The sequence below is a fragment of the Rhamphochromis sp. 'chilingali' genome (assembly GCF_963969265.1).
Source record: "Rhamphochromis sp. 'chilingali' genome assembly, chromosome: 17".
NCBI lineage: Eukaryota > Metazoa > Chordata > Actinopteri > Cichliformes > Cichlidae > Rhamphochromis > Rhamphochromis sp. 'chilingali'.
In genome coordinates, this window is record NC_137944.1 from 25,724,535 (window position 1) to 25,740,763 (window position 16,229).

Below are 16,229 nucleotides of genomic sequence, written 5' to 3' on the forward strand. Positions count from 1 at the left end.
CCTCTATGCTGGTGATGAGATATATCTGCAACTTGAGCTGCAAAGCGGCGAGATTCATATTTTCAGGCCATTAAACAGGAGATGCTAAATCTCAAAATCCTCTATGCAGACGTATAACAGAACAAATGCATCAACGGGTGAAATGGGAGCGTGGGTCATTACACCACTCATCATGACCACCAAGTGATTTATCCTGCCAGCCAGTCACTGAGTCGAGGAGGTCCTCGACAGCAACAAATAAACATATTAATGCGATCATTCGTGCTCTGAGAGGTAGAGAGTGCGGCAATTAGCGCTCGTCTGTTGCCACGCGGGCTGGAGTGTCGTTAGGTCAGAGTGACCTTGAGTAGCCTCGTTAGGAAGATGATTGACATGGCCGGCTGTTTTCGGCGGGAACGCTGAAAGTGGGAAGCGAGGGATGTAGGCCGGGTGGCAGGTGGCAGACAGTGGGTGCAGAGAGCACCTGGGATGTTATGAATGAGATCTGGTTTTGTCAAGAGCAGATGTGATAAATGTACCAGTTTCATGAACTTGACTCCAAACCTCATTTAAAGAGAGATATTCAGTGATTTAACGTTGTGATATTTGCTGCATATCATGTTACTTGCACTTTAGCACTTTTTCAGGAGCAAAACAGATTTGCTTTGTTTTTTCTTACTTTCTTTAATTAGTTAGCAGAGGTCTGACAAAGGTGGCTGCAAATATATTTAAACTCTTCACACATGCATGTTGCACCTTTTCTAAATAAGCCGGTAATAAAAAATTGGAGTTTACCAGGCAGGAAATGCTAAATCTTTAAATTCTACAGTTAGCTTAACCTCTGTGATTGCACAGAGCTCTCAGGAAGTGAGTATCTCAGAAGTGCACTTATTTAATTACTGATATCAAATGGAAACATGTTTGTAATGTTACGTTACGTTAAAAGCCGCCACTATGAGTTCTACTAAACTGTCCATATAGCGGATATAGCAGTTCAGTATCTATACATCCATTTCGTCTTATCCTATTGATCATGAATGTGAATGGAAAAAAAAAAATCAACCAGGTTTTAAAAGAGCAACGAGCTACTAGAAACCCGTGGATAATAAGCCATAAACCTCCTCAAATGAAGCCACTGTACAGGTGCCAAAAACTACCTGTGATGTCGTGCTGTTTGAACGAATCGCTGTAGATCTGGTGCTGATTGGGACAGTGTTTCTTCAGCCATTTGCACACGTCCTGTTGGGTCCACAGGGCCACTGGCTTGGACAGCTTCACATATCCTGTCTGTATAAGATACAAACATAATAATAAAAAAAATAAGAACTCCTTATTTTAAAATCTTTTTACACAGTCACCATTTATAACCATTAATAAACCCTGATTATGACGTTTATGGACTACCGCTTCCTCTTTTTGGTCAAATCGTTTGATCTAGAAGATGCAGGTAAAATACTGTTATGTGTCAGTGTTTTCCGTTTTGACCTGGTGGGATCATGCCACTTTCACTTCTTAACTGTATTTTAGTGTATCTGAATTTTTACAGGCTGCTTTGTGACATTTTCCCTTCTGCATCAGTGATCAATGGCTAATAAGTGATTTTTTTACACTATAACTCCAGAAAAATGTTTAAAAAGACAGTCATGAAATCTACAGCTGGGAGCTCAGCACAAAGTAAAATATTAAATTTTGAATTACACACACTGTTATGTATGAATTAAACATATGTTCTCAACATATGTTCACATTGTACAGCTCAGAGAAACGTATCGCTTGCGTTAAAGTTAAACACTAAATGGCTCATTTTCCCTCAACAACAACAAAAATCTGTATCTAAACACACACAAAAAAAATGATGACTGAGAGAAAGGTGGTGTTAATTTGTGCAAATCAATTCTGTGAGGAGAAAACTGAGAAACACAAAGGGATCAAAAACATGGACTCGAAATAAGCAGCTAGAAGATGAACACCTTGTGCTGTCGTCTCTTTACATGTGCGGAAATTTGGCCCCTGAATTATAACACGAAGCTTAGAGGATAACTTTAAGTTTTCTATTTTGATTATTTGCTTTAACGCCTGATAAGCACGTTAATCAAAATTACAGATGTCAAGAATGCATGCAAGCTCTGAGCGCTGCAAATGCACCAAACCAGTATAAGAATATTTCCACACAAGCAGTAGACCAGCCAACATCAACACCACCAAATGTCTCTGCACATATTGAACATATGTTATTCTCTGTATATCTTATTATTTATTGTGATTTGCTAGGCTTTCTTTAAGCGCCGATGTGGGACAGTACCACACTTTCATTGTACTACGTGTAATGGCAATGAAGAGTTAAACTATTAGTGCACTTCTGAGGGAAATTAAAAGTATGCCCCTTCAAGTGTCCTGTTAGTTTTCTTGTTGACTGACTTTTGCTGTATGCTGGGAAGTCTTGCAGTGTTTTATTCTTTCTGTATGGGCATCTGAAATAAAAAAAGAATAAACTAGACCATAAGAAAGACAGATATCATACTGTAAAAGCACAAGAGGACCAACACTTACTGCTATCCAGGGCCAATAGTATCCAAAACCTATAACATTGTAGCTGTAGCCAGTTTTGACAGAGAACTATGAACGAGTGCATGCATACACTTCTCTGTTTTGCATTGCAGTCTTGCTGCAAGACACCTTTCTTATTTAAACGCACTACTTCAACAGCAGGCTATGCAGTAGACTGCCAGCGGATTGCTCTTGAAAGTGCTGGCAATGGATTTGATTTTGATTGAGGGGGCTACTAAAATTACAAACACAGAGAGGTGATTAAAATTTCACATCCACTCCCCTCCACTTCAGCCTGCTCTCTGGCTGCCGTGTGGTGCGGCATAGCAATGGAAGCCCCCTCTTTCCTCCACCCAAAGAAAGCAGAGCAGCAGGTACTGGCAGCATTTCTCCCGGCTTGTGCCTTCTCGCTCCTCCTTTCTATCCCGTCTCATCTCTCCCCAACGTTCAATCTCACGCAGGCCCTGTCAGATCTATCGCGTTGTCTTTCTCACTTCTTCTCCCCGCATATTGTAGCCCTCGTCTCTCCCATCGCCCTTCTCTCACCTGTTTCTTATTATATGGTGCTACCTCACTCTTGCCTTTTCGGTGTCTTTTCACCGCTCCTTCCCACTCATCACGCGGCATCCCTGAGAGAAAGAGAAATTGAGGGATGTGTACATGCTGATTTGGGCATATGGTCTGTATCCCGTGTAGGTAGGCGAAGTGACAGACAGCCAAAGAAAGCAGGTAGCTATGTACGCAGAAAGGCGAGGCCGCCTCTCTTAATACGATTGCTTGGCAGCCTGCAAAGGATAGGTGTAGAAACTGCAGAGAGGGGAGGGTGTGGTATTACAGGAAGAAACCACATTAACCATTAAACACAGCTCAACTCAATGCTAATTAACCCCGACTATAAGCCTGAGGCGACAAAAGAGAGAGGGAGGCCAGGATGTCGTAAGAGTGAAGGATGGAGAAGAAAAGAAGAGAGAGAGAGAGGAGTGTGTGTGTGTGTGTGTGTGTGTGTGTGTGTGTGTGTGTGTGTGTGTGTGTGTGTGTGTGTGTGTGTGTGTGTGTTATGAAAGCATGTGAGAAAGTAGAGTGTAGAAAAGGAGGAAAAAGAAAAAAGAGAGGAGGCTGGGAGTGTGAAGGATGGCCGGACTGACAGATGATCCAGAGGAATGAAAAGCAAAAAGCCTGGTGCTCCATGGTAGACTCAGCAGAGTTTGACACAGGAGACTCTCTCATTTTCCATGAACCCATTTGTGAGTCAATGGCCATCTGTGTTTTACATTCTGCACTGATTTAGCCCATAGCTGTGTTCCCTGGGCCTGTACAATAGGTGAGCCGGTGCCTTTCTGCCTGCCAGCCAGCCTGCAGAGCCAAAGGGCGGAGAGAAAACAGAACAGAGAAGAAAACAAGAGTACAATCATGCTCAAAGAGCCGTGTTCAAGAGACTCCAGGCCAATTAGAGTTTTGAGTGACAGCGCAGGGGTGAGAGAGGAAGCCCGCTTTATTTCTAAGTGGAATACGTCTGGGAACGAGCACACAAAGACGCACGCATTTATCCACATGTGCAGCCCGTTCGCACAAATGCGTTCACACTGGAAGGAATGCGCATAAATGCAATGCATACGCGCGCACGCGGCACATTTATATGACCGCTATCTGTGCCGATATGCGTACAGTGTTGTGATGTCCTTGGATTTAATTGATATCTGAAAGCCCAGTAGAGCTTCCAGTATTCTTCACGTTACCTTAGCAACAGAGCAAGGACAACCTCAAAAATTAAAAGATGAGAAATAAAGCCTTTTGGGGGGAAAACGCACAACCCTAAGATGAACCAGAGTCTGCGATAAACATACATTTCCAGTCACACTGGAAAAAAACAACTATTACATACATAATGAAGCATGTAATCCCACTAACGCTGATAAGCATTTAAAGATCCAATATGAATGCACTCAGCTAAATTAATCAAGAGGCAATCACATGGCCCCTTTGTGAGGACAGTATTGGAATACAAAAAAGAGCTGGGAATTAAAAAGCGCTGAAAAGCATTCCAGAGACAAACACCATGTGACTGAGAGAGTGAATTTGGCAGTGGTGTTGTACGGCAATAATTGTTTCTTAGGAGAACTGCAAACCCCCCTCATCCCCGTGCCGCGGTTTTCATTTTGCCTCCAAGATTGTCGGGCTGATTGCAGGGTCAAATGGCTTTTCACTCAATTAAAAATGTTAACTACAGCAGCAATTAGCTCATGTAAGGACATTGTCTTGTCAATAATTTGAATTTAGTGCTAAACTGACCACAAGGAGCTTATGAAGTGAAACAGATTTATTAGTTCGTCTGAGTTTTGCTTAGTTACCAGAAATAACTCAAATTCAACCTCGGCTCTGGATATTTCCCTGGACAATATAAAGTGGCAGAGTTCATTTATTGAGCAAATGCACACAAGGGCAGAACAAATACTCGATAGCTATTTGATAGCAAAGTGCTGTTCCTTTTATTTAAAACCGTTGTCTAGTAGCCTTCATTAGGCGCAGCGGTGTTTGTTGAATAAATCGTAGCTGATTCCCTTTTTGTCCTAAACAGGTATGAAAAAAAAAAATGGAAGTAATGTTCACACAGTACCAAAAGTTGCGTGTAAAAGTCAGCGTTTCTTAATATTTTGCTTCTAAACAACCAGACTTTGTTGTTTTGTTGTCTTTAGGCTTTCTGAAGGTCTTTCAAAGTATTTTTTTGGACATTGCTTTTGCACCGATTTTCCAGCCTTTGTACTTGATCATTTTTAAAGGAATGGTTTTCTCTTTTCTTTGCTAAGCCACTTAACAGCACTGACCTATGAATCACTCAGGCATAAAAATGGCACTTTACTCAAGGGATGAACCAGTGTTGACACAAAACAGATAAGACAACTAAGCAAAAACACAATTTTAACTATTGTAACAGCAGACAAAAAACAAAAAACCAAAACATAATTTCTGACAGGCATATTGAATTCATGATAACAATTCCCAAAGAGCTATTGGGTTTTTTTGTATGTGAAGTGACTGGCCTAGGTAAACAGTATCTGAAAGTTGTGTCCTTTTGCACATTACTATAAATGTAGGATGCAAAAACTGTCATGGTCCTGAGTCTGAGGACTCAGTGTTTTGTGTTTCCTTATGCTTTTGTTCATTCAGTTGCTCTTTAGTTTTCCCAGTTTAGGTTTCCGTTAGTTTGCCTCATTATTCGTTTTCTGTTCCTGCCACTGACACCTTGTAAATAAACTCCACTAATCTTTTCATACACTGCTTGCTCTTGGGTCCTTTTTCCAACTCCACACGGCTCGCCTCGGCAAAAACAGAATCATGTCATTTTAGAGTTTTTCAGTTGCTTTGTTTTGTATAAATGCTTATTTAATGTGCTAGCAATTCACTTCAAATAAATAACTATGAAGACTAGAAGATTGAAAAACAATTCCCACACTGGCTCATAAACTTTCATAGACAATACAAGGTCCTGACAGCCAATCTGAACTTATTTTCATAAAATTATGGATGCCTCAAGTAGAAAGAAGAGAGCCTATTATCAGTGCTCATTTCAAAAGTCACCAACACGCCACAGTCACACCTTCACACACTCATTCAAACAGAGGTTTATTCTATGCCTTTAAGAGCTTTCTAACTATTATACCAGACTCACAAACTCTTGATGTTTGATCGCACAGTATCAGCAAAATACTGAATTTAGTGTTCAGTATTTTGCCCAAGGACATGCAACATGCAGACTGGAGGAGCCAGAGAGTGATCTTTCAATTGGTGGATGATTAACTCCTGAACCATTCATGGTGGTGCATGAGTGCACACGGAAACCTTGAACTACTGTGAAAACACCATTAATGCTATCCAGACATCTTTTTTTCAGGAAAAGGCTTTGCTTATTTTAGCAAGATGATGGAAACCTACGACAACTGGGATAGGATACCCTATAACCCCCAACTGGACAATAGATGGGTGGATGAATTAAGCTAAATATATGATAAACTAGGTCCTAAAATGTTAAACAGTGCTGATTGTACATCAGTAAAGGACGGGAAAATGTATCATTTGAAAATATAATTATCAAAACTACTGAAATGCTTAAAGTGTTAAAAATGGATCAGGATGCAAGACAGTGGTTCTCTTAAATGTGCTGCTGACATAAATTTCAATGTGAGTGTAAACAAGTCAACATTAAAACCACTGTCTATAATACTGTGTGCAGTATTTTTTTTTTTTTTTTTTTTTTTAAACGGCCCTGCCAGGGGTAGTTTGCATCTCAGCAACAACAAGTGGTCCGAGTAAAAACCAAATGAATGCCAGAAATTGAATTTCCCAAGCAGAAAATTGCATTGTAATAAAATTATTGGTGTTAGTCACATGGCTAATCAGTGTATATTAAAAGAAAAAAACTCATTAGTTTCAACATTTCGATTGTTTTTTTATTTTTACTTTCAATTAAATCTAGAGATTAAATCAACTGCAAATTTGCAAAATTGTATTTTGGTTTTTATTCTAGACAACATTACAGCTTATTTGGAAACACTGTTATAGCTAAATATACCAATATACTCACAGCTTCTCAAAAATGCAATCCTGTATTTACATAAGGTCTTAAAACAAAGTGCTACCACATTATATCTCATTCTTTGTATAAGTTATAATTCTAGACCCTAAATCTAATCTTGATTTTACCTTTTAATTCCATCCCTCAGTTCTCAACAGCAGCGGGAAAACTGAAAGGTTGTATTAGACGCTTCCTTCTTCCTCCACCCTGAACTTCCTTATGTTACACGAGTCACATTTCCTGTTATATACTACCCTCTAGTGTCACCACTAAACACTGCCTCCACGTTTAACTGCAGACTGACGGAGAAGCACTAAGAAGAGCAAGGCAGCTGCCATTAATGTCATGTTGACTGAGTGAATGGGTGTCTGAGACACGGAGCCCTGTGTCGCCTGCCCTATCTCCACTGCACAGCTAATTAACAGCTCTGGCATGTTCTCTCTCGCTTTCTTTTCTTTCTGCCTCGCTCCATTTCTCTCGGCAAGAGCTGGCAGGAGATGAAAATTCCCTGTATTAATTAATCTGTTACATACAGGAATTGGGATGAAACCGTGATACGGGTGCGTGTATGTGTGAGTGGACAGGGTAGAGAGGAGTCCAGAGAGCTGTGGATAGCTGACAGAATAACACGCTGTGCTGGAAAAATTAATAAGCCTTAATAAGGAGCCTCTGTTTGAAATTGGATTTACAGGCGATGCCAACTTTACTCAGGCACATCAAAGAAAGTACACCAGATCCCTTCAGAGCACCTGACCTTGGGATTCAGCGGGGTCCATAAAGCATAGCAGGGCGTGTTAACACCAAACAAGATATATTCACCTTGGGCTTCATATTGATTACGACTGAGATGAGGTTATTTGCTATGGATGTTATAGCTATCCACAGAGTCTAAATGGCTGTTTTATGCTTCATGTTTAATCTATGGCTGAGCCTTGACTCGATTATAAATCCGAGCAGGCGCATGATTCAACTTTAATCCAATATTTAAAAATTAACGCCGCTGATGTGATGAACTGAAATGACCTGCTGTATGCTGTTCCACAGAATGGCACAAAGGTCTGGATTTATTATGTCTTCACATTTATTCAGTGCTAATTGATGGATCGTTAAAACAGGTACTTACACTCCACATGAAAAATGAGATGAATGAGCCCTAGCATCAAACTCTCCCTCTTAGTCAGCAATCCTGACAAAATGTTGAGTTTCTCACCGGAAAAGCCGATGAAGCTTGGTAACGTTTCTCTTCTATCAACTGAAATGTGTTTGTAGGGCTGAAAAAGCACTCGAATGTGGCACCGGAAAGTTTCAGTTAAACAGGATTTAGATTTCTCGGGGCGAGGTATCAATCACGAGTGCTGTGTTGACTCTAGAATTAATACAGACTCTCAGTTTCATCTGCGTGGCTGCTGTTATTTAACAGCCAACAACATTTGATTAGAATTTCTATTTGCAAGATATATAGTCCCTGGACTCATATGCATATACACGGACAAGCCAAAACATTACGACTGCTCACAGATGTAGTGAATAACATTGATTATACAATGATGCATTTCAAGGTCTGGGATTAATTAGACTATAACTGAACATTTGGCTGTTAAAGCTGCGCAAATGGGCAGCAGTAAAGAACTAAGTGACTGGCAAGGGTGAAGTTGCAGCCAGATGACTGGACGGGAACATATCTGAAAGAGCAACACTTATCAAGTGGCCCAGTTTGGCACTGTTGAGTACAAACCCGCAGTGGTCTGAGGAGAGACAAGGCATGAACTGATGGCAAGATGTTTTAACTGTTCCCAGTTAAACTTGAGAGGCTTGATGCACCCCGGGCAGCAACATTTGATGGTGCAACACTCCACACGGCACCTTCAATGGTCTTGCCTTGATGGGTCCATTGACTTGGCACCACACAAAGACCAACAAGCAAATGAGTTGAGACATTGTAATGAGGGGACATGACAATCAGGGAGTGCTGAAGAGAAATCTAAGGGGAAAATACTGTAACAGAGGAGGCAAGGAGCCAAACAACAGTGTAACCTGGGAACATATGAGCCACTGACGCCTGCTCGCAGCACAAATGTTGTTGTTAAGATTGTTGTAAAGATGTAGGAAAGTGTACTTTTCTTGGCTTTTCACCCATAATATTATTAATTATAGCATTAGTAAAACACTCTGGCAGGATCAGGTAAAGACATTGACGCTAAGGTGCTCAAACCTTATTTTGCAGCAAATAAACATCAAATTTTTTAAGTATCACAGTACAGGATTTGGTTGCAGTTTCTATGCTCTGTGCTTTTTAAGATTATCACCTACTGCACATATAACTGTCAGGAGGCATTCCCTAGATGACAGCCGAGTGGTGAGAGTTTCACTTATGAGGACTTTGATATGAGGGAACGGGAGGTTTTGAAGCATCACCGTGATTTAGACTTGGTAGTGCATGCATATTTATGAAATCAAAAATAATATGCCGAGCCATACAGAATGTGAAAGAATGTGGTCATATAATAGCACACATATGTAATACTAATTGAAGTTGAACACCATTTAATTAACCTCAAATCCTGTAAGTACTAATAAATACTATCTGTCCTGTGTCTCCAAAGCTTGATAGTACAGATTACTATGAGACATAATTAAACTCTTTCTAGACTAGTCTACTTAGATTTTTCCAAAGATAGGAGATATTAAATCTATCGCACAGGGACATGTGACATTGAGGCTGAAAGTTGTCAAATAATTTCTGCAACTTTCTGTTTGCACTAATTCAACCAGGCCAGGCTGCAGGTCTGGTATTTCAAAGAGGTTTACACAGAAGCTGGTGTCTGACTCAAAGTACTTTAATCTTCTTTCATTGTCGTAACTGTTGATCAGGAAAGAAAAAGAGCATATGGCAGTTTGCATACGTTGGAAGTAAACACTACTCTCCCAATCCGTCTATTTCTGGAGAGGAAACAACTTATGAGTCTTCACTGCTGTTGATGGGTCCTTTCATCTATTATCAGGGACACCAAGGAAAACAACAGCTTGTCTGTCACTGCTTATTCCACATTAAAGTTATTGTTGGTGCTTACAAGGTGGACAGAAACATAAGGGGTTACTTTATCTACATGACTGGCATACTATTTTGTGCGTGGAAAGCAAAAGGATGTGTGCCGTCCACATAATGTGACAACAAATACCATCAATGTATCATCAAATAAGAGTAATAAGTGCAGTTATATCACCACAGTGCAGTTAAGCATGCTATGTGAATTCCTTGTGAGATCTGAGAACTTGTGCTACAGTGTTTCAAGTGCTATACTTTTGTTTAGATACAGTGGAGCATTTCATTAACTTGGTTTAGCCTGTTAGCATTCCAGCATTTGCTAATTAGCACTTAAGAAAACACAGTAATTACACTTTTATCCAAAACAAAGCAGCTAATTTGAGGGGTCACAAGTGTAAATCTAATACTAAGACTTTCATCATTTCAGTTTTTAGTGCGCTCGAGGTGGCCTATATTTATTTTGGGAATTTGCACACAAAAAATTGGACAACCTGAAGCTTGCTGTCAAGCCAGAATGTAGAGCAAACACGTTTGCAGCTAATCAGCCATAAAGCAATAAAAACTGAAATAACAGTCACCCCCAAAGCAGGTTTTATTTCCAGGTTTATTGTTTATTTTACTCTAGATTTGATTGATTTACAACATTATGCTGAAAGGAAAAAAGATCAGAAAATAGCAGCTGAGACCATAACTGGGCAAAATGTTTTAGTCAAATGAGGATTAAGGTCCTTTTTCTCATAGACTTCTATACAGCCACACTTTCATTCTGCCCATTCTGGCTTTTAAAATAAATATATATTTATGACACACTGAGAGCTTATATCCAACTTTTACGCACAGTCTGTGGACTTGATGGATTTTTCAAAGGCATTAAAAACCTTTTGAAAATTTCACAGTTAAAGATCAAACTACAACTCCCTCAACAAATGCAAAGAGACATTCTTTTTTAAAATGTACCTAGCAGCCCTGAATTTTTCAAAACACTACGCATCAAAAGACATTAAACAGTCTGTACCCCCCAAATAATATAAAAGATAATACATGTAACAGTTCAGTGTATTTAGCATTTGCTAGCAACTGGTCATTCAGCATGCTGCCACCTGCAATACTCACACAGCACCGTCACCCAAATCATCCCAGTAGTGAGAACACACTCCCCCTGACTATTTCAATTCTAAACTCACGTGTCTAACTCACAGACTTAATGGACAAACATGTAATATAAATATTAGCCATCAGTCACCTGTTTTCTTTTATTAATCCAAGCTTCTCTTACAGTTACCATGAGTCTGAAAACTGCTGACTCTGGCGCCCCTTAGCTGCAGTATGATAGAAAACACTATGAAGACACTATGGCAGCGGTCCCCAACCCCCGGGACACGGACTGGTACCAGTGAGTCGTTTGGTTCCGGGCTGCGACAGTTGAGGCTCGGGTGTGAAATTTATGGTTTCCAGGGTTTTTTTTTATCGTTAACTCGGTTTCCCTGGGTCTTTTCCCGTGTTGTAGTTGTGTGTTTTCAAAGAAATATTTACACGTTACCATAGTGACCAGAGAGTATTAAGGGACAGAGAGAAGGATGTTACACTCAATTTGTTGGTCATTGTAGGAGGATGCTGCCAATAAAGTTAGGCAATTACACAGTGAATTCGCATTTATTATTATATTTGAAAAATACCCCAGTTTGTGTCTTGCTCGTATCATTTTATTTTGTTGTATTTATCTGCGCCACCCTAAAGGCAGGTCTGTGAAAATATTGTCTGACATTAAACCGGTCGGTGGCACAAAAAAGGTTGGGGACCGCTGCCATATGGCACTATGGAGACACAGAGTACAGATTTGCAAAGAAAAAGAGGAGTTGGAGTTGTTATATGCTTGAAATAACAGGAGATTAAATAATTAATAATTGAAAAATTAAAAATTGAAAAACAAAAACAATATATGCTATGCTATGATAGATAGTCTTACCCGGGTCAGCTCAGACTCTGAGACAGATCGGTGTGGCGGGGAGCGCCGCTGGTACCTAGGAGGGCTGACATCCTGATAGCTTGGGCTGTCGTCATCCAGCAGGACAGACCCCACGTCCACAGACTCTTCTTCCTCCTCCAGCTGTGACGTCATATTCTCCTGGCACATCTGGTGTTCGATGCCATTCTGGCTCAGGTTGCAGTGAACAGCTGAGTGTGTCAGAGGCAAACATTTCCAAGTGATTAGCAAAGGGTAACAGCAGACATTTGCCATAAATAGGACGAAAGTGTAGTATTGCAATTTTAACTGGAGGTGCTTTGCATTACATTTGAATCACTTAGGTTCAGGTATGTACTAGCTAAGGTATGTACTAGCTACTAGCTAATAAATTAAGATTGCAGTTTTCTATAAATGGGCCTTTCAATGCTTGTGTAGTACACAAGAGTACTACATCGTTTCTGTAATAGTATAACATCTTTTTTTAATGGTCTCTTTTTACAGTTCTCTTAAATGTTAGATTATTAAATTTCCTGGTGAAATTCCAAACTGTGAGCAACACATGTTGAATAACCCAGTCCTCACACACTGAACGCTACACTTCAGAAATTCCACAAGATGGCAGCAGAGAGTGACTTATGGTGAGTAAGCCAGTGAAAGTCTCAGTAGTTCATTGTAATGCAACCTGTCTCCTACTACCAGACAGTTCTTAATACAGTGGACTGTTTGCAGACAGTTATCCAAAATCTGTATTAGAGCATAAATAATAACAGCAAAGTTTCAGGAAAAAGCTAAGTGTTATCTATTATTCACTAACATCAGAGAGACAAGTCCCAGAATGATTCTACATGATGAGAACAACCCAAATGTAAGGCACAAAAATATCTTCTGCAAACAAGAAGATGAGCAAGTTATGCAGGAGATGATATGCCCCCACGGAGATAATCTGGAATTTACATAAACAGGCAAACATCCACAGAAGAACCATGACAAGTTCTCCAAAAAGACAACTTAACTGAAAACTGTGAAAAAGCACAACAGCAAAGGAGTTGTCTCATACATCAGAAATTTAGTTTTTCTATCCTTAATGTAATGACCCTTCTATGAATCTCATGCTCTTAAAAGTAAAGAAGACAAAGAGAATTTTGTTAGTGTGGAACTACCAGCAAAGCCAGCGTTCAGGCATCCATAAGTTGAAAATTCCAACAAGTTCAGGCAGGCTACAAAGTCGAGCTCAGCTGCCGGCCTGGCAGATCAGATGATATCAGTGCCAGCACAGATCAGCTAGTCTCTCAGCAAACTGGCACATCTCATTACGTGTGTGCTATTGAATATTCTGTAACCTGCCAACAGTTTCTGTAACAACTGCAAGCCGCTCAGCAACCCACCTGACTTCATGTCGACTCTGTTGTCACTGATGCCAGCTGTGCTAGATCATTTTGTTGCCATGCCACGAAATACAAATTACTCCAGACGGAAAGAAACATTTTCTTTGGACTTCAGTGGACCACACTAAATTTTTTTCCATGTTACACTTGCCTAAGACTTTCAGTTTTTATGGAAAAATATTGCATTGTAAATTGACGACATTCTCAGCATAACCCAAGACTGGCTGAGCACTACAGCAGGAGAGTTTATCTTTAGCCACAAAAGCCTTTTTTCTTCTGTTTTTTTCCCCCTCAAAAATCCTGCACAGTTGATTGCCTTGATAAAAAAACAACTGGAAATCTGTGTAAAAACTTGTGTTATGACTGCCACAAATTGGCATTCAAGGACATGTCTCAGGCAGATGACTTAAAAAAGAAAACAGCAAAAGCAATTCCTGTGAATCAATTTGCATGCATGTAAGAGATGAATGATAATAGTCACATATTGGCAGAAGGCTTGTATTACTCTGTGTAAAACCGTATCATACCATTTCCTCCATGAAGGGCTTATTTTTAGTTGTGTTTTTCAGGAGGTGTCAGACTCGAACACTATTTTAGTCTCATCAGGCAGTGATGCAGGAGCAGAAGTGACAGCTAGCAGTGACTTGTTAGGTGTCACTAAAATAGGCCATTTGTCATCATAAAACCTGAGCACTTGTTCTAAAAACACCAGCGTCTCATTCATGTGGAATGGAAGTCAAAAACCCTTTTCATCACACCTGAAGTCTGCTTGGATAAAAGGTCAAAAAACATGTTTTTCGAAAGCCGCACATTCGGCTTTACTTAAAGGTCTAAAAAGAGTAACCGAATGAACTTGAAAAAAGGAGGGGAAAAAAAAGCACAACCGTGCAATGTGTCTCATATAATTGCCTGCAATAAATACATATTTGAATGTCCTTGATATCTTGGATAGACACATAGGCTTTGGGGAGGGTATAAAAGGACGACAGCTATCTACTACCCACGACTGCAGACCTGCTGATGGTTCCAACACCATCATTAAGTTTGCAGATGACACCACGGTGATTGGCCTCATCAGTGACAACGATGAGGCCGCCTACAGGGAGGAGGTGGATCGTCTGGCTGAGTGGTGCGACACAAACAACCTGCTGCTTAACACCGAGAAGACCAAGGAGCTCATCGTAGACTACAGGAGGAATGCTGACCCACATCCACCCATCCACATTAAGGGGACGGCTGTGGAGCGTGTGAGCAGCTTCAAGTTCCTGGGAGTCCACATCTCCGAGGATCTCACCTGGACGACCAACTGCTCCAAGCTGGTCAAGAAGGCTCACCAGCGCCTCTTCTTCTTGAGGACTCTGAGGAAGAACCACCTGTCCTCAGACATCCTGGTGAACTTCTATCGTTGCACCATCGAGAGCATCCTGACCAACTGTATAACAGTCTGGTACGGGAACTGCTCTGCCTCGGACCGGAAGGCGTTGCAGAGGGTCGTGAAAACTGCCCAGCGCATCGCCGGAGCACCACTTCCTGCCATAAAAGACATCTACAGGAAGCGGTGTCTGAAAAGGGCTGGGAAAATCATCAGAGACCCCAGTCACCCATCACATGGACTCTTCACCCTCCTGCCCTCTGGGAGGCGCTACAGGAGCCTCCGGACTAAGACCACCAGGTACCGGAACAGCTTCTTCCCCACAGCTGTCAGACTCCTGAACTCTGCCTCCTGACATCTGACCCACGTTAACTCATGGACTGAACATACACACACACACACACAATGGACAACTGTACCCTCAAACACACAATAATAACATGGAGTGAACCACCACTCACAACCACTAGCACTTTATATAGCCTCTGTAGAAATTATCCACACCCTCACTTACCTTAACTGCACTACTGTATAGCTCTGTGTAAATAATCATTCTGTACATACGATAATTTTTAACCCTACAACTGTTTACAACTTGCATAGTTCCCATTTCTGTATAGCTGTATATCTCAGATTCCTGTAAAGTTATTTATTTCATATTCTGTATAGTTTTTCATATTTATATCCTGTCCATATCCTGTACATAGCTTGTACTCACTACAGCCTGTACATACTTATAGTTATAGAATATTCACAACATACTTCATACCGTGTACATTATAACATAATAGACCCATTTCTGTAATATACTTACATATCTATATTATTGCTAATATATATTGTAATATATCTATATCACTAAAGCACTTCTGGATGGATGCAAACTGCATTTCGTTGCCCTGTACCTGTGCATGTGCAATGACAATAAAGTTGAATTCTATTCTATTCTATTCTATTCTATTCTACTGGCCAAACAAAAATGCCAGTCTGCTTGTTGGCAGACAAGCACGGCCAGGAAAATTGCCAATTAGCGACTTATTTGAGACCACTGTCAGAGAGCAATTACAAGTCTGACACAGTTCAGACTGGACTGAAACAAAACAGCAACAATATCCGTGCTGCCATTCAACATACCAGCGGGGCCACCTACAGTAGATTTCACTTCTATAGTTCCTCCTCATACTGCAACATGCTATACGTCTGGGAAATAGAGTGTGAACACATTTAAAATAAGGGAGAGAGTGCACTACATTTGTTCAAATATCTGACCTAGAATCACACCATAGATAGATAGATCTCATGGCTAAAGCACTTCTGGGTGGATGCAAACTGCATTTCGTTGCCTTGTACTTGTGACATGTGCA

General features: G+C 40.6%; 1 protein-coding gene across 2 annotated transcripts in view; it reads right to left on the reverse strand.

The window, feature by feature from the left end:
• Window positions 1-16,229, reverse strand: part of samd12 (sterile alpha motif domain containing 12) — a 127,868-nt gene that overhangs the window by 88,924 nt on the left and 22,715 nt on the right. For both annotated transcript variants that reach the window (XM_080862252.1, XM_080862253.1), the window contains exons 2-3: window positions 12,109-12,317; window positions 1,137-1,266 (exon numbers count right to left, since the gene is read on the reverse strand). In XM_080862252.1, the coding sequence (XP_080718378.1) occupies window positions 1,137-1,266; window positions 12,109-12,317 (339 nt within the window). The remainder of the gene's footprint in view (window positions 1-1,136; window positions 1,267-12,108; window positions 12,318-16,229) is intronic.